Below are 16,514 nucleotides of genomic sequence, written 5' to 3'. Positions count from 1 at the left end.
GGATTGTATGATAGGTGGATAAAATCAACGCGTGGTCGAAATTTTGAAATTGTTGAAAGCGACTTATTTTAACATAATAAATATGTTGAATTAGTCAATCGCAATTTATAGCAAAATCATTTTAGTTGCTTCCTGTGACATGAAAACCGATTGATAATAACTTTTTTTTCTGCACCTCACACTTTGCTTTGATAAATTGTTGTTTACGGGATAAAAAAAGACTAGAATATCGCAAAATGGCCTAGCAGAAAAAATATTTTCGGTGTTGAACTCTAATATTCTCACTAATAATAGCAATGAATCTATTTGGTCAGGATGTTACCACATTAATAGCACTATAAAACTAACAGATTTATTGCGGTTTGGCAAGTAGTCGCAATAAAATCAATTTTATGTTGGTACGCCCCATTTATAGTAGGATTATAAAACAAGTGGCGCAGCCAATTAGTTTTATCGTGGTAATTTAAGCTACCACAATAAATTTGAATTATGAACAGTTTTATTATGGGGGTCAGTCTCGGCGTAGTGGTTAGCATTCACGCCTCTCACGCCAAGGACTTGGGTTCTAATCTTAACCCCGTAGAAGTCACGAATGACCCAAAACTGGTTAAAGTGACTATAATCTAAAAAAAAAGTTTTATTATGGTTTTATAGTTAGCTAGCTAGCATATGGCGCCTGAGAGACATGGGGTGATCGCCAGCCAATCGTTATTTTGTCGAGTGCTGATTTGTTTTATATGCGTCATGCCATATGTTACTGATGTTGAAATGTTGCTCTATGGGAAGCGCCATCGAGTGCACTAGTTAAGTGGCTAACTAATCATTTTTCACTTTTTACTTCTCAGAAATCACATATCGCACATATCACATTATCGCAGAAGCCACTTCCGTTTAGTTTTTTTTATTTCTTACTTGTATCTGACTGTACGCTGTCAAGACTGAAACTCTTTTTTGGAAAGTGAGGAAGTATCTGGTTCGAAGAATGACAAATTAAATGAACTGAAAAATTTCCGTATATATGTCAAAAATATATTAGCTCGTTTAATGGCAGATGGAGCTCGCACTCACGATCTTCCGGGTGATATCCAAATGTTTTTCTATGAAATGGTACGTGGAATGATAGAATTGGGAGAATACAAATAAAACTAGGCCTTCGATCACCTTATATAAGGGAGCGGCAGTAGTTTAGTTAGTAAAACATTTGGGTACCAACCAAAAGAGTGTGGAGCCTGTTGCTACGCACCATATTTTGTAGTTGGTCAGCAATAAGGCTTTAATGTTTGAAATGAAAATTGGAATTTTGGTATGTAGAGTGATCTGGTTTAAGCACCGCATGTTTCGTGAACCTCCAGAGGCACCTCGGGCCTTCCTGATCCGTGTGGTTATATCAGTCTTGGTAACACCATCGGACGCTATCTGGTTACCAAGATATTGAAAGGCTTTCATCCGACCCGTCGGCCCACTACTGTGAAGTTGGTGGAATTGCCCTCGTTCAACATCATAGGTTTAGTTTTTACTGCATTTTACTGTTACCGTATTTGGTTAGGTCAGCTATTTCAGCCGATCTGGGTCGCTCTTGCTCAATACCGGTTCTCTTTCATTCTGGCTGTCGTTCATCTCCCAAGTTTCATCCACAAACCACTCCCTCCGTGCGTTGCCCACTTTGTCGAGAGTTTTGCGACAGAATAGAATCTGTGGATCTGTCAGTTGAGATTCGGGACGAAGTTCCCCCAAACATCAACAATGCCCTATTGTAATAGCAACCTTTCTTATGATTTTGAACCGTGGCTTTGAATGCCTGAACCGTCTTTTCCCTTTATATCTGTGAGCATACAAATATTAGTGACCACTCCGTCCCAGACGCAAACCGCGCCAGACTGCGTGCTATCACCCATAATGCTGTGAGTGGCAGTGGTGAATTCAGTAAAAGCTTTTCCGTATGAACGACCACTCCGTCCGAAGACGTGGCGAGCTATCATCCATACAGCCATCTGCATGCTACCTCTCGGTAAAGCTATTCTGCATGACCCAGCTAGCATTTTCATATTACGGTTACAAATAAGAATTATGTATCCAACAAAACCGTACTAAGTACTAAGCAATGGTTACATCGCTCTGTTCTAAACGGGTTCTATTTAGATCAATTTATTTTTACTTCTCGCTAGCGCAAATCATCAAGCATGGACAAATAGCTCTACAATAGAGAAAGGAAGGCTAATGCTGGTAAACGCGTGGATAATGCGTGTTGAGCACCTGGCATAGAATAGGCCCTACTCTTATCCAGCAACTCCTATCCCTAGGCCTTGCAAGCTTGCAAACTTAGATTGTCGTGCTTCTTGTGGGCTTCACAAGCAATTGCGATTGAACAGACTGAGTCCTCGAGCAAAGTGTACCCTGTATGATACGTGGACGGTGAACACAGTATTCAGAAGGAGGTTATAGCTGGACGGATACGATGGGCAGGGTACATATAGGTATGGCAAGATAATGTATCTGACGGCGATTGTCCAAGGTATTAGAGAACGGGAATCCACAACCAAGTTAACTGGAGAGTCCATTAGTCTTCTAGCCAAGCCCAATATATTTGATCTTTTGGAAGCCAACATTGAGCATATTATATACGAAATGGTAAGCCTCGAATATTGATACAAAATTGCATATCATATGGTTGCAATTATTTCACTAAATGACATATTCTTTTTTAAAAAGGTCGGGCCGCTTCTAAATACAAATTGTATTGAATAATGATTTAACGTAATCAACTTTATTCAGTGTTCTGAAATGCAAGTAAAATATTTGAAATGGTCGAAACAGCTGTTGAATTTGTAGAAGTAGGTTCGTTGTGATATTAGTAGCCATAAGCCCGTAAAATATAGCTCTTCAACTCATTAATGCTTTAAATTATTTATTGCTTATAATAACTCGTCAAAACTGCACAATCCATCTACCACGGGTTAGGATTAATATTTTCAGCTGTATTGCATAAACCTGGATAGTTTGCATTGCAACCCGTTGTGCACATGGAGCAGTAGTTACCGCTTTGATACACTGGTTGGCCGATTATGTTGGTTATGGCATAGTTGCAGACAAATAACTGCTTGATCCAAGGAGATTCATTGTAAGTTACCATCGAGCAACCCAAGTGGGTGGCACGATCGGCCACAATCTGCGTGAAGTGTCCAATTGCAGGACTGAAATATAAAACCAAATTTATCATAATTGAAATGTATCTAATTGTAAAAGTTTAGATAAGTACCCGGTGTAATCCTTCGGATAACTGGCTATGTAGCTGGGGTTTGCGTATGAATATTCCGAGTACCAAGAATCAACAAATCCTTTAATGAGATCAGTCACTGAAATGGTCATACCGTAGTACGATTTTGAAGCAATGTTTTGTCCAGCCGCCTTGAAGTCGGCTGTGTTCCGACACTGGTCGTGACCGAAAACGCAGCGTCGAGCATTGGCTGCGGTTACTTTGGCTAACTCATCACTCCACACCTGAAAATTTTGTTTCATTAATTTCGAAATATTTTACATTCAAATTCTCTTCAACATACAGTTGTCGCCATACGTTTTGCTTGAGGATAGAAACTATTTGACGTGTAGTTTTGGTGGCCCATTGCAATTTTGCTACGCAACTTATTATGTGAATCTAAAATTAAGGCTTTCAAGGTTGAATCCATAGTAACTTCTACCGCTCCAGCTCCACAAGATGGCGAGAGTCCCGTTAATCCATTGCAGGCAATATGTTTTGTTCCGGCTGGGCATAGCGAAGAACTGCAGAAATCTGTCTGCTGTTGGCTAAACTTGGCCAAAGCCAAGATTGTTACTGAGACCAAATAGGTGAACGTTAGAAATTTGGTAATTTAAAAAAACATTAAACCTTAATCTACCTGCTACTAAAAGCTTCATTCTGTTGTTTCTAGTTTACTGACTGTTGAGGTTCCAATGTCTCGCTTTATATACCTGTTGTTAGATAAGCAAATGGACGATAAGAGTTTGTTGATTAAAACCAAAACAATAAAAGAAATATCTCGTAATCTGTATTTCTTCGGAAGCTGAGATAAAGATTTATGTGCTTAATTCCTGGGAACGGATTTATTATGTGTTTATGATATGGAAATAGAAATAGAAAAGATTGTTTCTGGTAACAATATATCATTCTCATGTAAACTATTTCATTTGAACGGGTTTAAATTAATTACTAGTGAAGTGTAGTTTTGTAGGAAAAATTTTATGTATGGGTCATAATATGTAGAATTTCAAATTTAAAACTCTTTCGAAGGAGGTTAAGAAAAATTAAAACAGACAGAAAACGAAGTAAGGAGATATAAAGAGCACTTCGTAATGACACTGCGATACAAACCTAATAGCTTCTTTGCGCACCGAATTACGGCGACAACGAATCTATAGCTCCATTCTACTATAGAATATGTATGTACTTGTTCACAGAAAATTGCTGCTCAATAGATACGAAAGGTATGTACGTAAGAAAACTTAGTACGGAAGAAATGCATATTAAGATAGAGCAGAGGGTAGAAGAAAATGATGCTGCGGTGACTGCCGAGTGGAAGGAGTAGACATTTTTGAATCACGCCGTCATCGCTGCCAGCGGATATGAAACCATACCGCACACCTTAATAGTGTTTCGAATAGTTGTCGGTGTCTGAGAAATCGTTTCACCACCGTCTCGTGGTGCAAGCAAGGTGACACCACGAACGGCGCTGGCTTGAAAAGGAAAACATGCTCACCGAGGAAAGATCCTTTCTTGGAAAACTCACAAACGAAAGCGAAGCAACGAGAACTTCCTGCTGGAACGTACTTACCTATACCTACGCTATACTATATCTATGCAAGTGTGAAACCTTCCAAACGAGTGGCCCGTCGGTGGAAATCTTTGCGAATGCCGGTGAAAGTTCCGACATGTTTTTAATTGAAAACTGTGGTACGAGATAAGGCGGGAAGTTACTCGCACGTGCAGCCAACCTAGTAGCTTCAGTGCTAGATCGAACATACCTAGGCATACCTACGGTATGAATTAGTTAATTAAAGTTCCTTGTTTTCGATTTTCTTTTTTGGCAAAAAGTGCAAGTTTTCTGTCGCAATTAATTTAGGTCAATGATTTAATCTCATTTGTATATTCTTTCCGGAAAATGAATAGGCACTTCAGACAATGAATAATTGAGTTGAAATTCAACCGGTGGAAAATCACGTTAGGACCGTTTAAAAACCGTATATCTAAATTGAACTTGAATTACGTTATAATATTTCCTGGTAGATAGATTTTGCGATTCGTATTTGGAATAATTCTGTCATATGTGATAAGAGTAACTGGTTTATTAGAATAAATGTCTTAATTTCCTGGTTCGTGCAGTCAACCGATTAGTTTATTTACTACAACTTTGTACTCCATGATTTTTGAAATGTCTGAAAATTTTTTATTTTTTTAAATCCTAGCGGTTTTGAAGATTTTTGTATTTAGAATTCAAAATAAACAGATTCGGGTTCAATCCGTGGGTTCCGTGGATTGTTTTCAATGCCAGGTGAAGCGAAACCTGTATATGAGAAGTTGCTAAGTGGAAACGGTGAAAGAAAAATATGAGGAACTATGCGTAGGCAGTTTTAACGTTATGTCACAGTTATGACAGTATCACTCTAGTATCACTGTATTTCAAGTATCATCATGTCTGTCACTACGGCACTACCACGGCAATTCTACGCTCAACCATGATACTTAGAGTGATTTTGAAAACATGGAATTCTGCTACATTTCAAAGGTTTTGTGTTATCTTAGTTTCATTCTATACATTTTTTTCTGTACATCGCCGTATTCATATCACTGTACAAGAATCACAGATGTGTCAGTCATACCAAGCTTTGAACATGTATTCCGTAAAGGAAATCATTCTTTTTTCACAGGGTAATTAAACATTATGACGCAATACTAATTTTTGAAGAGGGCATAAGAGTTTTCACTTATGAAATCTTAAAAAAATCAGACGGGCTGTGCACAAGACACGATCGCATAGGTGACGTAGGACTACGTAAGTCTCTTTGTAACGATAGTAGGATGTATCCATGTATGTAATAATACGATTCTTCATGTATACATGCTACATGCTTACGTTACGTACACGTTTACCAAAGTAGGAACATTGTATACGGTCAATCCTCAACAGATTTCAAAGTTATTTCTATGAATTGATTGAATCTATTTTATTAAAGCGAATCAGTCACACTAAACCAAACAGTAAATCAATTTTCATGATCTGTTTCTACGTTGAATAGTCCCGAGTAACAATTTGGTTTTTATTATACTCTTATGATGGTATTTAAGACCACAATTGGTCTTGAAGATCACCAATAAAACTCACATTGTTGCTTGGGAGTGCTTTTCCTCTGGTAATCGGTACACGGTACGCGCTAGTTTTTAAAAGCTGAAAATTTTAAGCAAAACTTTTCTGCGGTTAACAAAAGAAGAACACTGATTTACAAGCTGCAGACGTTTTGGAAGTGGCAGAAAATGTCGTCCGTGACCAGAAAACTTATTCCCGCCATTTGTTGATCTTCCGCAACGGCGAAAAATTCAACTTTTCCCTCGTTACCTGTATTATTATCGTATTAACTGGACAAGAGAAAATAATAAACTCTTCAATTGTTGCGTGGTCCTTAAAAGAACCGATTGTTTGATTATCATAACTCCAGCTTGCAATAGACTTGCACTAACTAACCTAACGCAATTTTCTTTTCGGTAAATTGGAGTACAGATAACCACAAACCAGGCACGGCTTGTTGCAACGATCCAACCGGAAAGCCACAGCAGCTATGCGATCGACGAAGCCGTTCATGTATAGTCATGAGTCACGATGAAATACCAGTCCAGGTGGCCAGCTGCAAGCAACGTTGGATAATTCTGGTCTTTTTGTTGTCGTGAGCAGCACTTTCGCAGTTAATTATTCCATCACAGCAGCCAACTTCAGCTCAGTAGCCGATGAATGCGACCGGCAGGGAACTGCAGACGTGCACGACTCGAGCGTAACTTTCGCTTCCCATTGATGCTTTCTTCTTTGTCGCGTACAGACATGCCAATAAGATGTTGGCTGTAGCTCAGCTAGCGTTTGAATAATGCTGTTCGCTGGCTTACCTCGTGGTATGTACCAGAGCAAGCGACAAGAATCAGTCCCGTTTATTTTTCATGGTCCGTCATATCATCATCTACATTGAAGAAAATTGAAATGCTCCATTTTAGTCTGAACAAAAGAGCAAAGTTGCCAGTGAGCCGTTCACTTTTTGCTGCCAAAGAAAAATTATGCTACATATTACTGTAGCATTGGTGATGGATAGATTTGTGTTGCTAAAGAAAACCTAGTGAAAAGCCCTAAGTGCCAAGTTTCCTAAGTTTCATCAATTACCGAAAACCGTTCTTTTAAGAATGAACAAATTCTTATATGAAGATACAAAAGATGTCACTAAAACTGCTAATACTGCTTACATGAAAATGTAAAAGATTGTTGTTCTCCGCTGATCACAATAAAGTTTATTGGGTCACGAAAACGCGTTACCACTTTTGATGACGTCGTTTCCAACAACCAATCACGGCGCGAGGATTTCTAGGTGGACAATGATTCATTATATCCAATTTTTCAATAGTGTGCACTTAAAAATCAATAGTTTTCTTTATTGGTGAAGATGCATAGAAGGTTTTCCGATCGACTGGTTCAAAAATATTGAAAATCGATTGGAAAACCGCTAAGCTATTAGCGCTCAAAACCTATCATTTTTCGTGACGCTCGCATTTTTCGATTTTTTGGAATGACACCCTATCTCAAAACTTGCCGTTAGACGTAGTCGAACGTCAAAAAATATAATTCGATTTTTTATTATAGTTGTAGTGATCTTCTTCTAAGAAGAGGACCTAGAAAAGAGATTCCCAATCTTTTTAAGATACTGGAACGCCGTATTTCCACTAGTATGGCCAGAACAGTTGGGTTTAGCAGGAACTATCTGGATACCGAATGTGCCATAATAATTTGATGCCGTGATCAGTGCTGCCAGACTTTGCTTTGTCATTTTTAGCTCTTTCTTTAATGATTTTTGTTGAGAAGAAGGGTATACTGGATGAAGCTGAGAAATTTCGATATGAGGCCAAAAATATACTAGAGCATTCAATGTCACGTGGGGCTCCAACCTACATACTGTTACCCGAGTCCGTTCCCCAACCGAGAGCCGGGGTGGCTCTTGCCGCAACGAGAGTTCCTCTCTGTTGTACTCGGTCCTGGGCTACTCGTCACCAATTCGTTGCGCGTCTCGACACACGCAAGTCGACCCATCTGGCACGTTGGGCCCCTCTATTCATGGTGTCGGTGGGGTTCTTGAAGAAAACGGATTTCGCTGCACAGTCATCCGACATCCTTGCGACGTGGCCGCCCCACTGTAGTCCCCCAACTATCACCAGGTGTACGATGGGAATTAATACCTTCAACTCATGGTTCATACGCCTACGCCATTCTCCGCTATCCGTTTGTACTCCGCCAATAATAGTCCGTAACACCTTTTGTTCAAATACGGCTAGTGCACGGATGCCTTCCGTAAGTAAATTACTGTCTCAAGACCGTAGACGACTATCGGTCTGATTAGTGAGTGAGTGGCTACTCTCGCCGAAGATCGTTCCTCTCGTTTCGATGCCCGCTCGCTAGATCACACTTTGAATAACGATATTGAATAACATAAAAGACCGTCCATCCCCTTACCGCAACCATCTACGCGATTCGAGAAGATTCGAGAGTGTCCCTGAAACGCGCACGTAGCACATCACTCGCTTCAGGGTAGCTTTGATCAGCTGCGTCAGTTTGTCCGAAAAACCGTACTCGTGCATTATCTGCATAGCTGTTCGCGTTTAGGTGTATCGTACACTGCCCTGAAATCCACGAAAATATGATGCGTTGGCACGTTGTATTCCCAACATTTCTGAAGGATTTTTTGGAGAGTAAAAATTTGATCCGTAGTAGCATGGGCCCGCTTGAAACTGTCCTACGAAGTCTCTTGCTATTGGTGATATACGATGCGACAAAATCTGGAAGAGCATCTTAAAGGCGGCGTTGATCCGCTTAATGCCGCGGTCATTACAGCAGTCTAGCCGATCGCCTTTTTGAGCATGGGACATACCACACCTTCTATTATCTACTCGGGTAGTTTCTGCTCCTCCCAAATCCTTGAAATTATCCAGTGGAGTGCTGTCGCTAGCGGTTCTTAGTCATTTTTGTAGAGTTCTGTCGGGAGTTGGTTCTTTCCGACGGCTCTATTATTCTTCAGCTGACCGATTTCTCAACTAGCCGGTTGTCTAATTGCCGAATGTTTAATCGAGGTGGGTCGCTTTGACGCGAGGTATAAACCGTCGATAGTGTAGAGCGCAAGTGTACTGCTACTAGGTAATAATCCGAGTCGATATCCGCACTCCGTAGGGAGCGTACGTTGGTGATGTTCTAGAAAAACTGGCCCTCGATGAGAAACCAGAGGTACCCGAGTGTTTTAGCAATTAAACTACAGTCACAGCCTTCTATTAGATAGTCTCATATCTAATTTTGTCCTTCCAGTCTAATCATTCCATACACCTACACGTACGCTCCTCGCCGACGGTAATTATTTTTTGATTAATGACCTTTTGCTTCTACCATCAAGACTGTTATCGACTGTAGTGTGGTAAGAGCGAGCAGTCGGGCACCGACCGTGGAACAAGCGGCACGTTAATGTTATACCACACTTGATGTGTGTTTTCTGTTTTATTTGTCTCTGACTCTGTCGCGGTCCAACGTAACGTGTCCTGGAGACACTATATCCACACCTTTGTTTCATTACTTTCTTCTACTGTTCCTTTCACCGATTGTAAAAAACTATCGTTATAAAATATTAATGAATTGTCTGTCCTCATTACAAAGGTCAAGACAAAAACACAAATCTATTTGTTGTCCTTCTTCGTCTTTTGTGCCATTTGTGTCATCTTATCGTTGTTTTTTTGCTGTCGTATTTCCGTATTTTTCGACTCTTTTTTCGTCTTTTGTTTTGTTATTTTGTTGTTTCGTCGTTTGTTGTTGTTGTCTTTTCGTCACTTTTTCCCAGCTAGCATTTTCATATGTATATAGAAGATGAAAATCAGCATTACGTACAGATATATATGCTTATAAACCGGATTTTATGCGCAAAATTGGCATATCCGTACTATTTTGGAGGCGATATACGTGGTTAGGAATAATTATAAGCGTTACGACAATATTTGTATTTATATATGATAATATCCAATTAAGCGCGACTCGTTTCGTAATGCTATACGATTTTGTGCTGAAAACCGTATGTATGTCAGTTATTATCATTACGATAGAATGGGCCCACTTTATCAAGCTTTAATTACGATTTCAAATTTGTTAAGAGATATTTACGATAATTTTCGTAGATTGATATACGAGTTGGTGCTAGCTGAGTTGCCATTTGGTCATCACCCTGTCTTCAAACAACCCAAGCAACAATGTGAGTTTTATTGTATTGTTATGGGGTTTGACCATGACCAATTTTGGTCTTAAATGCCGTCATACGACTGTAATAAAACCCAAATTGTTACTTGAGAACAAAACTGTTGTATTTTTCTTGTCTTTTAGACGTACTTTCGTCGTTTTTCTGTCATATATTCGTCGTCCTGTCGTCGGCTTTTTTACAATGAGTAAAAATGCGTAAAAATGTTTTCTTTAAACAAATAATTAAATTTCTCAACCAGTAAGAGATAGGTAGTTACGACATTCAGCAAAGTTTCGCATTTTAGTGTGTTCTACAAATTTCTGAAGAAAAAGATTTTTTGCACGCATGAAAAATAAAAATTTGTATCACCCTAATAGGTGGATTCCCGGCCACAAATAGTGTGAAAACGCGCTATATTATAATAATAAACTTCTCCAAAAACATCACCCTTGAAAAATGACACACATGTTACGCGCTTTTGCGATTCGGCACCATTGTGCTTAGGTCCATAGAAATGTTCTAAGTCCGTAGAACTACGGATGAATCCGTAGATCTGACATTAATAGACGTGATTGGGGCCAATCTGCGTGATCGTGGCACTTACCAATGAGGTTGCTTCAAAGAATTACTAAACACAAACTATTCTTGGACCGCGTTGCGCCACGGCGGTGGTGGCTTCAAATGCACTGAACCATTGTACTTTATTACTTCTCTCTTTTATACATTTGGGGATAATAGTCGGTGCATTTACTTCGAAAAAAACACGGTATTGTTTGCTGGATGTGAGCAGCAACGTGGTTTTCTATCACAACAAGAATGTTTGTGCAAAGTTTCAGCTGAATCAATAATGGACATTTATAATCGATTTGCGAAACTCCGTTTGAAATTTGACAAATGCGTCAGGAATTTTAAATTTTAAAGCGGATGTTTTGAATTTATCTTTTATATATTTTTAATTCAAAAGTTATTTGCTTTTTTACGAGTTTTTATTAATCAGTCCAGTTAATATTGATCGAAATGCGTAGTTTTTGGTAGCGAGTAACCTAAATGTTTCATGTAGAGAATGTAGTATAGCTTCATGTGAATATTTTTTGTCGTTATTTAGTTGAAACGTCGCTATAGTGGAATTAATCATCATTAACATTATTAAGCATTACATTATTATTATTATTATTTATTGTTTACTCCTTACCTCTGTTATTCACATAGTTGTTCTATTAATTGTAACAGTTTTTACTAACTACTAGAAACGACCAACATTTTATTCGTGACATTTTTCTCAGCAAAGTGTGAACGGATATAATAAGAATTTTCACACTTTCCCTAAAAGTGTTTTCACACACGCAAGCAACCGCTACGTCATCTTGGTGGTGGTGGTGGTGGTACACGAGTTTTCCACTTCATGGTCTCACACCTTGTTGCTTTGCGGTCGGTATTTATTGTCGCAAATTCGTACCGCAAACCGCTTCAAAGGGTCGCCTTCGTTCCGACGAAATATTTACGTGAAGACGTGTTCTAGTAGCAGTCGGAACAGTTTTCTCGCAAACCAAAACTGTATCGACATAGATTGTACCTACTTCCGACAGCGAGTGCAGGCACGGCGCTTTCACAGCATCTTCCCTCTTTGGTAGCGTGCCGTTAGCAACAGTTTAAGGAAGCCACTTGGCATAGACAATAGTGCATTCATTCGAACCAAGTGGAGCGTGGATGTGATCCTTCTAATGAAACCTAGCTTTGGCACCCACAGCATCCCCGGCATGGTGTGTCGGGTGAGGGCAGAAGGGGGTTGTTTAAGCAGTTGGCAATTTCCGGACGCTTGTCACTGCACTGACTGTGTTGAGGTAGAAAGCGAAACTTTACTGTCAACAGCAACCGGACTGGATGGGTGGATTGTCGCTTTTACAGTTAAAATGTTAACAACGGATTGCTGCCAAGAAACGGAGCTAACTTGCAAATTGAAAAGTAAAAATGTCCTCAACCGGAAGCAGCCACATAGACGATAATGTGCTAGCTTGTGTTCATATGTAAAAATGTAACGAGACAAGTATAAAAGCTGCTACATTTCTAGGAAACTAGACACAAAAGTTGAAAGACATCGTAAAACCGTCTGTGGTATCTGCTCATGGAGATTAACCACAAACTGTCGGTTTGTTTGTAACTTGTGGTGTGTCGTTACGCACTCGAATGGAAAGAGTTTGCCAAGTCTTGTGAGAGTAGAAGTAATACACCTGTTATGAAATAGCATACAAGAGATGATAGAAATCAGGACAAACGTTTTACGCAGTTTTTTCCATTTTCCGAATCAATTATTCACGTTTTACTAACCGTCGACAAACAGCAAACACGGTGTGGAAATTGTAGAAAGATAGCTATTTCGAATGGTTGACGATCATGTACAGCCTTGTATGCGAAGGGGTGGAAGTGAGTGGGAGAAAGTGCACGGCTTTTTACTCGGTTGAACAAGCACCGCATGACAATAGAACACAGCATAGCAGCGATTACAATTCCGGCCGCTTTTTTTTTCAAATCATACAGATGAAATGTTTACTTTTATTGCTTCCTGAGTGGAAATGCTTTAAAATGCAGCAGTAGAAATGTAAAAGGTAGCTCTACTATCGTAATGGTTTAGTCATTTTTATGTATTATGCAAACTGCTTTCATTTTATTTTTGATCGAGCTTAGCTATATTTGCCACTCGTAATTTTGTCTACAATGACTATCGTAGTGCGTCGTTGTTTATCAGTACTTCTATTCAAGTCAATATTAATAGTGTTTCAACTGTATTGCATGTTTTGAGGTAAGCAAAATTCTTCGAACATCAATATCATAGCAAATCATATCAAATTGCAATTAAATCGGACTCACACACTAAAATATGTTTGCATGCCAGAGCGTACATTGAAGAAAGACCAACTTTGAAGGATTTGTTCTCTCTGTTTATGACAATGTTCGTAAAGCGCAATAAAGATCCTTTATCTAAAACGGATAGCGTTTCTTGCAGCACAGTCTTCACAATTCGAATCGGATTGTTTAATCCAGATTGGTTGAATCAAGTGCATGCTACTTTCTTCGACTTATTTTCAGCACAATTTTTGTCACGTTGCTTGCTAGATGATGCTTTGTAGCTCAAGTAAACCACTCGCTACCTATCAAATGGCATGTTAAGTGTCACGTCGTGTGGGGCGAGAAAACCAAAACGTTCCAACAGAATTGGTTACGTATCGTGAAATATCGGTATTGGCGTGTTATCTTGTATTTTGTGACATTTGCTAGCCAGTTTGCAATGAGTATAGATCCGCTGAGACATTATTGAACAAAATACCATCGCGTTTCACGTGAGTTCCAAAATCGATTTGACATGAGTTTTGTGAAACAGATAGGATGCATCGAAAAGCGTCGATCAGGTCTAGATTGTGCAAGCTGTATGGTACGATGATTGCTGGAAACTCGAAATGCATAACGCAGGGCCACAGTATTATATGGTGCGAGAAGGGCACATATTAGACTAGTCTCGAACATCCATTCAAAACAAAAAATTCGGTGAAAGGCTATGGTATGGCAAGCTATTTATGGCTGTGGTAAAATTTCAAAACCGACAACCAGCGAAATGTATGGCGTGGTACACAAATTACGTAACGCAAAAAATCCGGATTTTTTACTCCCTCCCTCCCCTATGTAACGGTAAGTAACGCTTGGCACAACCCCCCCATTAAATTACGTAACATTGGCCAAACCCCCTCCCCCCTTGACAATGAAAAAAATTCACATAAATCGTATAATTTTTTATAAATTGAACAAAATCATGTTCAAAACAACAATCAGGCACTGATCCATGTTGAGGTCAATTGGTTTTCAACCATAACATTGTGATGCCACTAATAAATTGGATTTCCGGAAAAACGGCAAACGATTTTTCTTCCGTACCATACATTAAACCTAGTGTCGGAAGTAGTGCGCCATAGCAAATGAGACGTGCTATACAGCGCACTACTTCCGACACTAGGTTTAATGTACGGTACGAAAGAAAAATCGTTTGCCGTTTTTTCGGAAGTGAAATTTGTAATAGATTGGAAAAAAGTGTTGGTGAAACTTGTGCACTAAGTACTAGTCTTATTTCAAGAGTATGTCCAACGAAAATTTAATCTTCTATATAATAAAACCAAGTTGGTTCGTTTGTTTGTAAGGGATAAACTCAAGAACGGCAGGACGGAATTGGATGATTCTTTTTTCAGTTGATGTGTTTTGGTTTGCGTCAGGTTTATACGCAAAAAAAAATATTTAAAATCTACGCGAAAAACTGAAAAATAGTAAAAACCCGATATTTTACTTTTCCCGCCATTCGTCGCATAGATAATGTTTTAGACTACTATGATTATTATCGGTGCAAATCAACCGGCGTCGCATTCAATATGAAGCGTCGTTGCTGGGCTAACAAACATGTTGATGAGGGTAACTTTGATTGAATGGTCAATAGTGCCTGATTTTCACAGAACATCTGTTCGTTACAACTATGTTAGAAATACTGAATACTGAAATACTTAGAAACTGAGTTAGAAATAGGATTGGGCAAAATTCCCGAAAGTATCGATAATTGAATATCAATATCAAATCCGCCGCTTTATCGATACCGCCGATATATCGTTCGTTAAGCATCGATATTAGATTTATCGATATTATTCAAGGCGGCATTCTGGAATAAGGAAATGCTACACAAACAAGGGATTCATAAAAGTTAATCAATAAAAAACATGTTGAGCTAAGAGAGTGCCCCCAAAACACGCACGCAACACATCACTCGCTCCAGTGCAGCGCTATTTTGGACACGTCGCTTTGTACGGGAAACCGCACCACCTATTCGCGCCCGACTGAATCGTATATGCTGCCCCAAAATCCACAAAAATATGATGGGTTGTACTCCCGACACATCTGGATGATTTGCCGAAGAGTAAAAATCTGATCCGTAGTAGCACTGGCCTCCATAAAGCCCACCTGATACTTCCCTACACACTCTCCTGCCACCGGGGATAGACGACGCAACAAAAGCTGGGAGAGCACCCTGTTGGTGGCTTTGACCAACGTTATGCTGCGGCAATTGCAGCAATCTATCCGATCGCCCTTTCCGTAGATGGGACAAACCACACCCTCAATCCACTTTTCCGGCAGCCCTCTCCCAAACCCCTGAAACCATCCAGTGAGGGGTCGTTGCTGGCGGTTCTTGACCATTCCTGCAGAATTCCACCGGGAGTTGTTCCTTTCCGGTTCTAGCTTTTTTCGATCTCTGTCCCACCTCTGTCACTTTTACCGCTATTATGGCGTGTACAAAGCTGAAAAGTATTTGTTATTGCCGTCAATGCCCAATAATACTTTCTGTGCTCTCGGATCAGTTCTGAATTGGATAAGAGTCAATTCCAATAAAGAAAATTTGAGAATTAACCTTAGTAGATACCTCAAAAGAAAACAGCACGAGAAAAAATCCTGAAAATATTGCTCTCTTGAGCCTTTCCTGGCCTAGTTTTAGCCTATATTTTTTTAGCTGCATATCCCGCTTTATCAAAACAGTATCGGGATGAAATTATCGATTTAGCATAATATCGACGTCGTAAGTATCGATGAAAAATATCGAAATATCGGCCTTCGAGTATCGATATCGCGGGTATCGATACGGTATCGCCCAATACTAGTTAGAAATGTTTGTTCGATTTAATCGACGTTTTTCGGCGAAAGAAGTATGAAGATTTTTAAATACCAGTTAGTCCGGACGTTTCGAGCTACTACTGGTCTTCGCTCATCATCTGCGGACAACTTTTTCGTCCATTAGGTTCTACTTGGTTTATCTTTCTCCAAGTCCAAGTAGAACCTAATGGACGAAAAAGTTGTCCGCAGATGATGACGTCCTGACTAACTGGTATTTAAAAATCTTCATACTTCTTTCGTCGAAAACGACGATTAAATCGAACAAACATTGCGGTGGCGGCGATTATCTGAAATCAACATTAGTTAGAAATGGT

The 16,514-nt window shown here is 39.5% G+C and overlaps 1 protein-coding gene across 1 annotated transcript; it reads right to left on the bottom strand.

Annotated features, from left to right (window-relative positions):
* Window positions 1–2,888: 2,888 nt before the first annotated feature.
* Window positions 2,889–11,237, bottom strand: LOC128741144 (venom allergen 5-like). The gene is made up of 5 exons (XM_053836744.1): window positions 11,111–11,237; window positions 3,894–3,966; window positions 3,558–3,829; window positions 3,257–3,498; window positions 2,889–3,191 (listed from the first exon to the last, which is right to left on the bottom strand). Exons 2-5 carry the CDS (start codon window positions 3,910–3,912, stop codon window positions 2,945–2,947), a joined length of 780 nt encoding a protein of 259 aa, XP_053692719.1. The 5' UTR covers window positions 3,913–3,966; window positions 11,111–11,237; the 3' UTR covers window positions 2,889–2,944.
* Window positions 11,238–16,514: the final 5,277 nt, after the last annotated feature.

The sequence above is a fragment of the Sabethes cyaneus genome, chromosome 3, assembly GCF_943734655.1.
Source record: "Sabethes cyaneus chromosome 3, idSabCyanKW18_F2, whole genome shotgun sequence".
Taxonomy (NCBI): domain Eukaryota; kingdom Metazoa; phylum Arthropoda; class Insecta; order Diptera; family Culicidae; genus Sabethes; species Sabethes cyaneus.
Note: the sequence above shows the minus strand (reverse complement) of the source record. Positions and strands in the feature narration are given on the sequence as shown.